Here is a 14255-nt window from a genome sequence, read left to right as displayed (position 1 = left end):
TTATTTTGAGTTTGATGGGGAAGTCAAAGTAGGTATTGAGAAATATCATGTTTGGTACAAGTTTGCAAAAAAAAAAAAAAAAAAAAAAAACTAGGAGATTAGAAAGCATAGGAAACTCTTTTTGTGTTGATTTTTACTATTCCAAAAACCCATTTGAGATATGGTATTTTGGGATAGATGGGGAAGTGAAAAAATGGAGAAAAAGTTATGGACCAAATTGACCCTCATAGTGAGTGACTTCACTTCCTCAAAAAATTTATAATAGGGATATTTTTGTCAATTTAACCTATTTTTCCATCATTATTTTACATTCAACCAAACATAGACTTTGCAAATTTAAATAAATTTTTCCAGTAATATTTCGGTCAACCAAACAATTTTTTTTAAATTTTTCTATCAAACTTACTTTCCTACTATTTCCCCAGTAATTGTATTTTTCTAGTAAAAAAAAATTTCTCCTCTACCAAACGCCTCCCAAGGGTATTCTCCTAATTCTGTTTTTAAAATAAAAAATCAGAACTTGTTTTTAAAACTTTTTCACAAAACATCAAGTATCAAATATGTTTTTTTGTTTTTAAAATTAAAAAACTGTTTTGTAAAACAGAAATCAAACAGACCCATATATTTCGAATGGCTTAGATATGTTTTTTTTTTCTACATAAAATATGTTGAATTTTAATTTAGTTTATTCTTGTTTTTTAAAAAGTAAATACTTCGGTTTATGAGATTATGATAGATCTAATGAATGGCAAACCAACCCCTACTCACATTTATCACGTGTTTTATATTTTTGTGTCATTAAGTCACTTGTCAGAGCCACACTCTCACTTATCATCCTGTACGAGCGTGAAAAAAAAAAAAACAAACGAACCAAACTAAACTGAATTGATCGAACCAAAAGAACCATAGTTGTTTTGAACTGGTTCAAAAGTCGGATTAATTTTTTTGATCCTATCCAAGAATTGAACCATTTTTATAAAGCTAGAATAGAACCACTCCACTAATTCAGCTAAGAATAAAGGGTTCGTTTTTTCTGTGTTATCCAAATAATTATTAAAATAATTAAAAATATAGTGTTAAAACAACAAAACAGTAAAATAGAATAAATTGCTAATAAATGGATAAGATTTTAAATATTTGTTGTTGTTTCAGGTTATTTGGACTAGAATAACAAAGTACCAATATGATAAGTGGAATTTGCGTAATAATGGAAAAACAGAAATTAAATAATAAATAAAATAAAAAGTGTAACGCTCGCTCACTAGAGCGAGCAATACGACGTCAATCTAGGACGGAAATTATGATATTTTTATGATTTTAATTTATTTCAAAGTTATTATAATCTTTATAATTATAATTATTTAATATTCCAATTCCAAAACGACATTAACACTTTTTTGATTCGGTTTATAATAAAAAGATTGAACCGGGTCGAACCGCGCTTACCCCTATGAACCCATCTCACATCACCAATTACCTTACCTACCTGCAATTTTTGCCTTCAGGAGGAATGATCGTTAATTTGTTACCGCGGGTGGGAGTACTATAAAAGGGTGATCGTTGGAGTCAGATCGGATTATGGTGTTTGGATTTGTAGGAATAAGTAGAAACAGTTATACACCCTGATTAAAAGTTGGGTTTTCCTATTATCCTTTAACATGATACAACAAACTTTCCTACTCTCACAATATTTTGTGGGACCCATACTTTTTAAAACAAAAAAATAAATAAAAAATTAAGGCACGCAAAACGAATCTCTATAACATTACACAATCACTTTTCCTACAACATAACTATTATAAAACCCTTAAAAGTTATAAATTGTGGCGAGGTAAGTCACTTGATCCAATATTTGGTATAAGATTCAGTGTGGGATTCGAGTCAAATCGAAATATGACACTTGAGCTACAAGGGATAGAAAGAATTACGCTCTGATTAACAACTATAATTTTTGACCTAGTAGCAAGCTCTCGATTCAACGGTAGCTATTTCCATATTACAATTTTTATGAGTCCTATCAAAGAAGACAAGGAGATTTCCATAAAAAGTTTGATAAAAATGGGAAGCTAACTTACGTTTTTAAGAAGTACGGCCCTGTTATTGGGATATGAAGAAGATTGCAACTATTGGGAAGAAGCAGAAGATTATGAATAATTACCAAAGAGGACTGTCTCTAGGAGCAGCCTCTAGCAATTTCTCAAACATGTCACTTGATGCTTCTGTTTGATAAGGATGTCTAAAATAAAAACATTACGATTCATTCAGATGGAGGCACTAGGCATCAGTCTTCTAAGGGAGATTGAAGAAAGTGCTGAAGAAGATTAAAAAAAAGAGAGTAAAAAGTAACATTTAGTATAAACAAATGTTGATCAGATATTGTCAAAAATCCAAAATCTAACAGGAACCCTGAAGGAGTATATATTCAGACTACATGAAGATCTGATGATAATCCAACAAAAACAGTATAAGAAGATGTGCATTGGACTTAGGGCTGTGCATGGGTCAGGTCGGGTCAGGTTTTTGTCCGACTCGACCCAACTTGGTTTTTATAGGTCAGGTATTTTGACCCGCCCCGCTTTAATTTGATCCAAGTCAGTTCTGACTTGGATTGGATTTTGTTGAACTAGTTCAAAACCAGTTTGGATCTGACCTGACTTGGTTTCTGAAGTGGGTCTGACTTGGTTTCTGAACTGGGTCAAATCTGACCTGACCCGTTTTTGACTAGGTTTTCTCACAAAATTTTGTCGAAATTTTTACGTTGCAAAAGAAGAAAATTTCGTCACAAAATTATTTTTTCGTCGACATTTTTACAAAAAAAAAAATTTCTATTGAAATTTAGTTTCCGTCAACAGTTTTGACGAAAATGATTTCTTCCATCAAATGTTTTAAACGAAAAAAGAATTTTGTCAAAAAATTTAACGGAATGTTTTTCGTTAAAAATTTCGATGGGAATGTGTTCTGACGAAAATTATTTCGAGGGAAATGTTTCATTTGAAACTTTCGACGAAATTTAGATTCTCTAAAGAATTTTGACAGAATATTTTTTTCGTCAAAATGTTTTTTTTGTCAAAAAAATTTACGGAATTTTTTTATAGAAATGTGTTTCGTGGAAAATTTTGATGGAAATTTTTTATCAAAAAACTTGACGAAAATATTTAGTTGAAAATTTTCGATTCAAATGTGTTTCGCTAAAAATTTCGACGAAAATTTTTTTTTGTCAAAAAATTTATCGAAAAATTTTTCGTCGCAAACTTTCGCCGAAATTTGAAATCTGTAAAGAATTTTGATGAATATTTTTGCCGTCAAAATTTTTTGATGACGAAAATGTTTTCGTCGAAAACTTTCGCCAAAATTAGAAATCTGTAAAGAATTTTGATGAAATTTTTTGCCGTCAAATTTTTTTGATGACGAAAATATTTCTGTCGAAAACTTTCGCCGAAATTTGAAATCTGTAAAGAATTTTGATGAAATATTTTGCCGTCGATATTTTTTGCCGTTAAAATTTTTTGATGACGAAAATGTTTTCGTCGAAAACTTTCGCCAAAATTTGAATTCTGTAAAAAATTTTGATGAAATTTTTTGCCGTCAAAATTTTTTAATGACGAAAATATTTCCGTCGAAAACTTTCGCCAAAATTTGAAATCTGTAAAGAATTTTGATGAAATTTTTTGTCGTCGATATTTTTTGCCGTCAAAATTTTTTGATGACGAAAATGTTTCCGTCGAAAACTTTCGCCAAAATTTGAAATTGTAAAGAATTTTGATGAAATTTTTTGCCGTCAAAATTTTTTGATGACGAAAATATTTCCGTTGAAAACTTTCGCAGAAATTTGAAATCTGTAAAATTTTTATGAAAATATTTTCCATAAAAAATTTTGACGTAATTGTTTTACGTTAAAACTTTTCTTTTAATGTAATTGTGATTTTTTTTTACATAATGGGTATGGGTCAAGTTTTGGGTCAGTTGGTCAATATTAAAACGAGTCAGGTCTAAAACTGACCCAAATAAAAGTGGGTCAGTATTTAAACCAGTTCAAAAAATATGGATATTTATGGGTCGGGTCAAGGTCGGATCAAGGGCAGGACAAGTGAACCAATTTTTTTGCAGAGCCCTAATTGGACTTGTAGAAGCTAGAACTAGTGGTGGTGTTCTGCCCGTAATATATAGCAAGAAATGGAGAATGTAACTACTGGGTTAATGTCACGAGTGTGGCACGAAAGGCAATACAAAAGTGAATTGGTAGTAATGGCAGAAACAAAAAAGAAAAAGAAATGTTCACTACATAAAATAAGCCCTAAGTTTTAAAATGTAAAATTTTGTTTTATGAATTAAAAATATACCAAGGTTTGTCAAAAAAATAAAAATGTCAATATTTATGTTGGAGTGGATCCTATCATGTATTAATTAACATGATATATCATGTGAGGGAATTATAATCATAAAAAAATAAATCAATAATGATAAATATATATATATATATATATATTAAAATAAATTATAAAATTATCATCATTAATTTACCTTAATATAATATGATGATATGATTTCCTCACGGTCATAATGAATAAAATATGAGAAGATAAATTTCGAATGTTGGAACTTCCTTCAACGGTTTATCAGAATTATTAATCCCTTTAAATTATGAAAAAAGTGCATATTCAAACGTCATCTGACCTAATATATTACTGTATTTTTTTTTGTAAGCGTATATTACTGTATTTAGCTCGGGCTTTGTTTATCCCAAAACAATAAAATTTATGAATGGTTCGCGTCATCTATGACTATCATGACTAGGAGTGAAATTGGGTCGGGTCGGTCTACATGGACCGAGTTGGTCTACAGGGACCTATGACTCGCCCTACGTCAAGTCAGATCTGACCTAATATATTTCGTAAAATAGGCTGGATTTGGGCATTAAAAAAGTTTGTTTAATAAAAAGGTCGTAGACTCACTTTCACAAGACCTGACCTATAAGCCTACAAGCCGGCCTATATTGTACTATTTATTTTAAATAAATAAAATATATTAAGTATGCATTGAAGAAAAAACAAAAAATATGAATTTAATCAATTACAATTATTTATAATTTAATTATATTTTATTATATTTTAATATAAATCTAATTTTATTTCTTATGTAGGAAGAACTAACATCTTAGCATATTAGATTGTATATATGAATAAATTAAAAGGATTTTGGGAGAGATTATGCTTACTACAAGCATCATAATGTGTTGGTTGGATTCATGTAGTTATTTTAATTTACATAGTATGAATTTGTTTGTTGGATCTGGTGAAATATATGTTATTTAGTTTGAGCATTTTGCTTTTGAAAGTGACTTAAGTACAGATTGTATTAGTTTTTGTTGTGATTCATGATTTTGTTTGGATGTTGAAATTATGGTTTAACAGCAGAATTTGAATATTTTGTAAAGCTGCTTCATGGTTCCGCTTGGAAATTAAAAATTAACAGGCTAACGGACTAGGCCAGGCCATTTGTTTTTTTATAAACGGGTCAAGTCAGGCTAACAATTAGACTCGTACTAAGTTTGAGCCAGGCCATATTGAAATTTTTTGGCGTATACTTGAACTTTTCGGAACAAAGCTTGGCGCAGCTCAGCCTACTTTCACCCCAAATCATGACCTATCAACCTCTAATTTTAAATTGCTCGCTTTTTCTCGCACATGGCAAGTTGGCAATGGCAACGAATACCGGAAAAGAAAAACTTAAAAAACTTTTTTGACAAAAGAAAAAAACAAAGGCTATAAATAATTGAAATTAAAATATTTATTTAATCAATTTACACATAACACAACCACGTAACGATAAGGATCCCCGACCCACCCTAAACCACCAACTATATGACCCGACTGTGGACGGAGCGTCCGACCCGGATTATCAGATCCGAAAATTTTTTTCATATTTTTCAATGATAACCAATTTTGAAATGACCATAATACCCATGTTCATATCTTGTGAAGTTTCTCGGCCTTCACCACTGGGTTTGCCTTCGCGATCTGCTCCCTTCCCATCTCCTTGAAGTCGAACTCGCACCCGTGTTGCTCCGGGTACCGGTGCGACCCGCACAGCGTCAACCCGCACCGGCACTTGAAGCCCGTCAATCCCACGCGCCGCCTGCAAGTCACGCACCGATTCGGCTGCGCCGCCGATCCGCTCTTCTCCTCAACGAAAGAAGGAGCAACGACCGGTTCCTGCGGCGACGAAGAGGAAGAAGACGGCAACAGAACCGCCTGAGACGGCGGCGAAGGTGCTAGGGATTGGTTGAGAACCAATTTAGCGGAGGAAGATTGCTGTTCCTTGATCTGCAAATCTCGATAGCATTTGGAGCAAAGATCCTGCATCGCCGGACTTCCGAAGAAGCCACAATTGTTGGTGCAGAGTCGTGGAGCTTGGCATCGATGTTCTTCCGCCATTTTTTTTTCTCAGATCGGATCGGAAACTGTTTGTTTCGTTGGAAAATCGAGGTTTTTAGAGAGAGAGAAGGAAAAATAGAAATCTAGGATTTTCCTTTGAGAAGAAAGGAAAATCGAAGATATAAGAAAGGGATCGCTGGGGAAATCACAATTCACAAGTTGTGGGTGATTGAACTCAGAAGGAAAAGAAAGACAGAAAGATTTGAATTGGAATCTCCCAATAATAGAAAATTCAATGGAAAACCCCAAAGAAAAGCACCTCCACAGAATTTCCACTCACCTTTCTCTATTTATTTATAGCTTCTTCTTCTACTTCTTTTTTTAATTTGAGGTATGTTAATAATAAAATATGGGCTTCTCTTTTCTCATGTCACATGAGATATCATCTCTCATGTCATAGACACAATAAGTGGTGGGGCCTACCACTTATTAAAAAAGAAGAAAAAACTAAAAAGATAGCACGAATTTCGATGTCTCACAACATGAGAAAACTATCTCCTATTACATAAGAAAATGATTTCCCATAAAATAATGTATCAACCATAACTTCTTGCATAAATCTAGGACGTAGATTCGATATCGATTTTCAATTTTTTAATATCATTGACAGTTCGTGATTAATTAATGATGTGATTAGCCCTATAAATTTTATTGATTTTTTTTTTCTTTGTGGATTTGTAATAAGAGAAGGGATATTCTCACTATCAAAATTTTTCACTATCAACTTAATATCTATCTAATTACTGTTACATTAACATTTTCTCTTTCTTCAAACACTTTTTAACGTTCTCTTTTTGATCTAATAATGATATGATGGATAATAAGTTAATAATTAATAGTGAGAATTTTTAATAGTTAGGATATCTTACCTCTTGTAATAATAGGTATACGTAGTTCCGAGATTTTTTCTTTTGAAAATCTTGAACATAAGGATTTGATCGGTTCTCTTTAATGTGTTTTAAACGTTTAATTGAAGCTAATTACGGGTAGTTGTGCTGCGACCCTCTAAACTCTAAATTATGTGGATTAGGTTAATAAAATTTAGAAAAATATTATATTTATAAACAAAAATTTACTAATTCCTACAATTAAATTTTAACATTTAATTTTTGTTAGTTTGACAGTTATATTTTATTAGGTTATATTTATTAATTTATAATAAATTATAATCGTTAAATTAATAAAAATAAAGAGTTGAGATTTAATTATAAGAAATTTTAAGAAAATTTTTTTTATAAATATAATCTTCATCTAATATTATTTATTAACTCTTCAAAAGTTCGAGAAGGAAAAGAAACAAATTTTGATATTAATATTTTGAAGATAAATATTTTAAATAACATCATTATCAATAAATTCAAATTAAAATAACACAAACAATCTTAACTTATTCTCCACCGTATCCCTTTTTAATTAATATTGATGAAGAATCGCAAGTTGGGATATGGTGGGCCTCGGAAAATGGAGGTTTAGACGGTCAACAACAAACCGCGTGATGTGACGTGAATTGTGAACCTATTAAATAAAATAGAACCAATCAGTAATTTAAAAAAAAAAAAAAATAAGTATGGAATTCATACTTCTTATATCTTATACATACATAAAAATATATCGGACTTATATTTTTTTTCTCTTCTCTTTTTATAACTTTACATGAGTTTTACATATTTTTATGAGATTTTATTAATCTCATAAATTATATATTTTTCTTATCATCATTGTTATTTTATTCTTAAGAGATTTTATCTGAAATACCGATTAAATATTTTTTAAATTAAATCAAATCATAAATTATGATTTGATAATGACTTGGTTTAATTCTTGAGAAATCCTAATTGAATTGATACCAAACCGATTCATTTGGATCGGAATCTAGGAGACTAGAAGTCTAAGACAAAGTATATATATCTTTATTCATCGTAAAATTATAGTAAAGAAAACCATAAGTTGACATGTTGATTTCTTCAAATGTACCCTATCTATTATTTTGTTTTTAAAATTATACTAGGACTCAATATTAGAGGAAAAGATATCGAGTAATTCAAATATTCTTATTCTTTTTTTTTCTTCAATAGTGTTGATCTGACCGGTCCAAATTTGATTGAGCCAAATTATACACGGTTGAAGGTTGAAGGTTGAAGACCTTGAACTTTGAATTGTATCAAGAGGGCTTGAATCTATAGTGGTATGTACTTCTTCGTGTATGGGCAGTAGTGAAATTCTGGCGCAATGGAAGTGACTGAGGATACCTGCAAAGACACTCTGACGCTCAAGTCAGTATCAATGCTAGGTATATGTTAAAGTTAATTGGAATCAGATGATCATACTTGGGTTTGTTCCCTTCATATTTATAGTAAGCTTTGTGCCGCCTTTTGTAGGCGGCATATCTTTTTATTGGTTGTTGTGGGTTGCTACCTTTCTGTCTTAGTTGGTGTCTTTCTGGCTATTTTCTTGGTGAACAAGTCTATATAATAGTCTGTCTTCTTATAGTAGTGGCAAGTTGGAGTTGTCTTTCTTGTGTTGGCCCTTATGCGTGGTGGAACTCAGCTTGTTACTAAGACATTTCTTAGTCTTTAAGTTATATAAGGCGGCTTTACATGATAGTTCGCGCACTGTTTGGTGTGTGTATTCTGTGCAATGTGATCATTACGCCTTCATAGGCCCTTTTTGGGCTTTAAACCTCATGGGCCTATATGTTATCCAGATCAATAGTCCCCATCTCGCAGCTCATGCTTGCAAGCATGAGGTGTGAGATACTAAAGTTATATTCCATAGCCACTTTGCATGATGAGTTACTATTACCCTCTATGCATTATATACTCTATTCTGCATTGATTAATTCAGACAATGTAAATACCATCATTAGCCTGCTGCTTAGAAATGGTTGATAAGACCTTTATTTCGCATTGATTATTTCAATTATGTGGGGGTTATAATTGTCAACGTGGGATGATTTAAGCTTTAATCCTTTCGTCTTCTGAACACGTGCCCTACAATTACCGTTTTAACTAATGCTTTTACCCAAAAATCCCTCGGTGACTTTTTGTATTTGTACTGCTCTTTATTCGTGGAGGAAAAACGTTTATCAAGCGAGAATCCTCTTCTAAAACTCCCATTGAGTACTATTCGTCATCGTCCCAACTTCAAATCTCCTCAGACGACACGTCTTGCTTCAAAGCTCTTTCCAAAAGTGCAATATAAATTTCAGGTATGTTCATTCTTCTTCTCTCCATCTTACTGTATTTAGACCTTCTTTGAGTCTTTCTACTTTGTCTGGGTTTTCTACGGTGAAGGGTTTCATCTCGTTTGGTTTCTCTAAGAGAATGTTTAACGAACATCGATACACTGCCTTTTTTAGAATAACCGAGAGATCTGACTCAACGAGCCCCCCCCCCCCTAAGAACCTTCCCTAGGTCTAAATTCTTTGGAACTAAAGAATGATGGCTGATGGGTAAAGGAATTTCACCCTGGGAAAAGGCATAGCTTGAGGGAAGCTTTCCTCCAACATTACGAGGATATGAAGGAGGATCCTCTTCTCAAAAATCTAAATGCGGGGTATCCAGAGCTTTGTCTCAACAAAGTTCTTCCACTCTTCCTTCATTAAAGATTTCTATGCCAAACAAACTTGCAAACCCAATTTCCATTTCAAGTGATTCTAGCCTAGCCCCGCGTCTAATCTGCGCGAATCACCTAGTAACTCTCCCCTCGATCCTGAAGACTATTTGAGCACAGATTACACAAATTTCGAGCGCAATAATCCTTCAAGTTTTGTGCATAATGATCCTGCTAAAAATCATAGCCCAAGCCCTATTCCCTTATGTGTTGTATATCCTGCGGGGTATCCCTTTAAAAAATGAAGATTTGAAGAGAGGTACAATCCTTCGTTTTTCAGTTCTTTCGCTTCTTTCAATTCCACTAATTCATCATCTTTTAACGTAGATCTTATTCCTCCAAAAATCATGGATATCATGGCCAAGCACAATGTTGATGTTGAAAATAAACAGCGTCAAATCCAGGATACTGCAGAAACAAGTAATTCTGGTGTTTGTGATGCGTCGAATTTAGAATGGGTTTCCAAAATTATGAAGGAAACTGTGTCCTACTTCAGTTTACCCAAGAAAATTGAACAACTGGGCACTGCCATCCATTTAACCCAGGATAAAGCCGAAGATGATAGATGAGAATTGTCAGTTGTGCCTAAGAATGAGCGTGTTTGCTCCTGGAGCGCAAGCAACTCATCTAAACATTTTCTCATGATGTACAACTACTATTTTTTGACTCTTAGAGTGCGCCTTCCCTTTTTATCTTTTGTTGTAAAGCTATTCCAACACATTCAAGTGGCACCATCTTAACTACATGCAAACGCGTGGATGTTTATTCGAGTATACGAGATGGTGTGTAAAGCCTATAATATGGTCATGTCGACAGAGTCTTTTTTATGTATGTTCAGTATTTTTGGTTCCCGAAAAAGTTGGGTGTCGTTCAGGGGAAATGTGAACCATAAATTTTGTGAAGTGTATCAGATGAGGGTGCACAATTGGACCACTGACTACTTTAAGATTTATCCTGCGAGGGATTGTCATCCATTTTTCTTAAGTTAGGAGGACAATACTCCGTTATTTCCCCTATACTGGACCATATATTTATCATATGAATATAAACTGAACATTTCATATTCATATTTGAATGACTATGAGCGAAAAACTGACAATAATCTATATGAAATTGCGCGAAATGTATCAGATACTGAATTGTTAAGCGCCTTCACCATCTTGAATGAATACACCGAAGAGGATATTAGAGTCTTCTGGGTAAATGATTTGTTTATTATTGCATTTCAATTGGTTTATCGTTTGCGCTTTTAACTTTTTATCCTTTGCGCTATCAACTTTTGATCTGAAATATATTGTATTTTTTACTTTGCAGATAGCTCAATGTCTTCCAGATTAAAACAGCTCGAAGATATTGCTGCTAAGAGAGTAAAAGGTAATTCTAGTCTTGCTGGCGTTAATCCACTTGTTGCAGAGACACACACTTCTCCTTCTGGAGTACAATCAAGTCATGGTGTAATGCATTTTTCCTCATTTGGCCCTCAACGACCAAAACAGTTGCAATCTCCCCCTTTTAAAGAGAAGAGCGAGAAGAAAGATGCCGCGAGAAGCAAGAAAAGGAAAACAGATGATTTCGAAACTTCTCACCGGAATATTGCGCGATGGGGGCGCGATTGGGGCACCCCACAAGATTACTTTGCCAAAGGAAAAGAAATTGTTCATCTTATAGAAGACATGAGCGAAGAGGAATGGGAAGGGGAGGTGAAAAAACTGAACATGAAAAACCAACGCATGATGTCCTTGACAGGTATTATGTCATACCATATGATTCACGCAAAACTTCCTTCTTATGAAAACATATGGTCTAATGAATATTTGTTACAGGTACTGTCTCCTTCCTAAGGTCTCGTATTGTGGCTTTGAGAGAAGATCTCTCTAGAAAGAATAACCAGATAAAGGAACTCGAAAAAGCCAAGAAGGTAGCAGAAGATGAGAAAACGAACATGTCCAAGGAGCTAAAAGAATTGAAAATCAGATTTTCTACACTGAAAACGCAGAAAACGAGCATTTCAAACCAGGTGAAGAATTTGCTGATGACAATTGGCTCCTTAGAGGAAGAGAAGACTAGTTTGAATGTTGATGTCATGAAATACCAAGCACTTTTTGAGAATGAGGTTGTTGGTACTTTTAACAATATCGTTGAGCAGGTACGCCTCTTAAATCCCAATGCGATGCTGGACAATGTGCATTATCTACACTTTGTAAGAAATGGACGATTGATGAAACTCAGCGAGAAACAAGAAGAAGAACCAGTGGAACTAATGAGCTTGATGGACATAGAGACTCCGCCAACTAATCCAGAGAACATAACTGATGCAGCTAATAAACCTCGCGACATGTAAATTCAGACAGTTAAGGGTCTCTTTCTTTTTGTTTTTTGTTTTTGTAATTGTGGTTTGAACGACAAAGAGATGCTATGTAAAGACTTTTTGTAAGCATGGTTTGTTCTATTCAGGCCACTAACACTTGTCTTTTTATTGTATTGGTACTTCGAATCCGCTAAACCTTCAATCTTCTTCAATCCTTGATTTGTACTTTTCCTTTTTAGCGCGATGGAAGTTTTAACCAATTAAGGTTTTACCTTCCTCTTTAACACGATGGAAGTTTTAACCAGTTGAGGTTTTACCTTCCTCTTTAGCGCAATGAAAGTTTTAACCAGTTAAGGTTTTACTTTCCTTTTTAATGCTCTTCGCGTTGGAAGTTTTAACAAGTTAAGGTTTTTACCTTTCTCTTTAACATGATGGAAGTTTTAACTTGTTAAGGCTTTACTTTCCTTTTTACTGCTTTGCGCAATGGAAATTTTAGCCATTTAAGACTTTACCTTCCTCTTTAGTGCGATAATGATCTGACTGGTCCCCCTTTCCTGCTTCCAATCTTCTCTCAACTCCTCGTTTAAGAACTCTATTCACGACTTCAACTAGTCTGTTAGTTTAAGGATACTCAACTGACGTGTACCTTTGTTTAATCTGCAGATGCTTAATAATTTGATTAAACTTTCTATCTACAAATTGTGTTCCATTGTTAGTGATGATGGTATAAGGAACTCCAAATCTACAAATTATGTCGCGATAAAAAAATCTTTGAATCTTATTGCCAAAGATATTTACTAATGGTTCAGCCTCATTCCATTTGATAAAATAATCAATTACCACCACCATCTATTTTAATCCTCCCATGTCAACCAGGAAAGGTCCAAGCAGATCCATTCCCCACTGATAAAAAGGCTATGGAGAGTAAAGAAGATATCTCTTCAAGAAGAGCATGATGGATATCAGAGTGTTTCTGACACTTTAGACAGTATCAGACGTGCTTTTTTGCGTCCTCGTCCATTGTGGTCCAGAAATAACCTGCTCAAAGTAATTTGCTCGATAAAGATTTTTCTCCCATATGGTGACCATTTAATCCTTCGTGGACCTCAGATATAACATATTTTGCTTGCTCTAGAGTTAAACATTTGAGCATTGGAGAAGAAAATCCCTTCCTAGATAGTTGGCCATTGACAATAGTATAAAAAGAAGAATTTTTTACCAGTTTTTTAGCCAGATTTGAGTCATATGGTACCTCGCCTTTATTAAGGTAATTCCATATTGGAGTCATCCAATTGCTCTCTGTCTCTGGAGTCTTCTCTTCATCGTTAATTATTGGATCTGCGCAATTGGATGGCTTGGCTTTGTGCTTTGTGATAGCCATTACTATACTTGGATGAGGCACACTTTGTTGTATTACTGATCTGTTATTGCCAGGACTGTTCGCACTAGCAAGCTTTGATAATATATATGCCCTAGCATTTTTCTCACGCAGGATATGCTCAAATCTAATATTTTTAAAATCTGCAAGAAATAAATGTACTTTTTTCAATTATTTAGCCATCAAAACCTCTTTTGCTTGGTAAGTTCCTTGGACTTGTTCAATCACCAGCTGAAAATCACTTTTTACAATCAATCTTGTTGTGCCTAAATCTTTAGCCATTGTTAATCCTGCAATCACCACCTCATATTCCTCCTAATTATTGGAGGCTTTAAAACCAAATTGAATGGAATGCTCCACAGCAACTCCTTGAGAACTTTCCACAATAATGCCAGCCTCGCTCCCTTTAATATTATAAGGTCCATCAAAGAAAATTACCCATTCACCATTTGATTGCACATAATCTGAATGAGTCATTTCTACAAGAAAATCAGCCAACACTTGTGCTTTAATTGTCTGGCGC

At 33.7% G+C, this 14255-nt stretch overlaps 1 protein-coding gene across 1 annotated transcript; it reads right to left on the bottom strand.

The window, feature by feature from the left end:
• Window positions 1-5807: 5807 nt before the first annotated feature.
• LOC133316372 (zinc finger A20 and AN1 domain-containing stress-associated protein 3) lies at window positions 5808-6728 on the bottom strand. Its single transcript, XM_061518115.1, has one exon. The coding sequence runs from the start codon at window positions 6432-6434 to the stop codon at window positions 5967-5969; it is 468 nt and encodes a 155-aa protein (XP_061374099.1). The 5' UTR covers window positions 6435-6728; the 3' UTR covers window positions 5808-5966.
• Window positions 6729-14255: the final 7527 nt, after the last annotated feature.

The sequence above is a fragment of the Gastrolobium bilobum genome, unplaced genomic scaffold (genome assembly GCF_033153095.1).
Source record: "Gastrolobium bilobum isolate Gb01-03AN ecotype WA unplaced genomic scaffold, APGP_CSIRO_Gbil_v1 utg682, whole genome shotgun sequence".
In the NCBI taxonomy this organism is placed as follows: Eukaryota; Viridiplantae; Streptophyta; class Magnoliopsida; order Fabales; family Fabaceae; genus Gastrolobium; species Gastrolobium bilobum.
This window is presented reverse-complemented; position numbering and strand designations above follow the sequence as displayed.

Excerpts from the sequence above, each read along its gene's own strand:
- LOC133316372 (XM_061518115.1), bottom strand. The coding sequence starts at position 6,434 with ATGGCGGAAGAACATCGATGCCAAGCTCCACGACTCTGCACCAACAAT.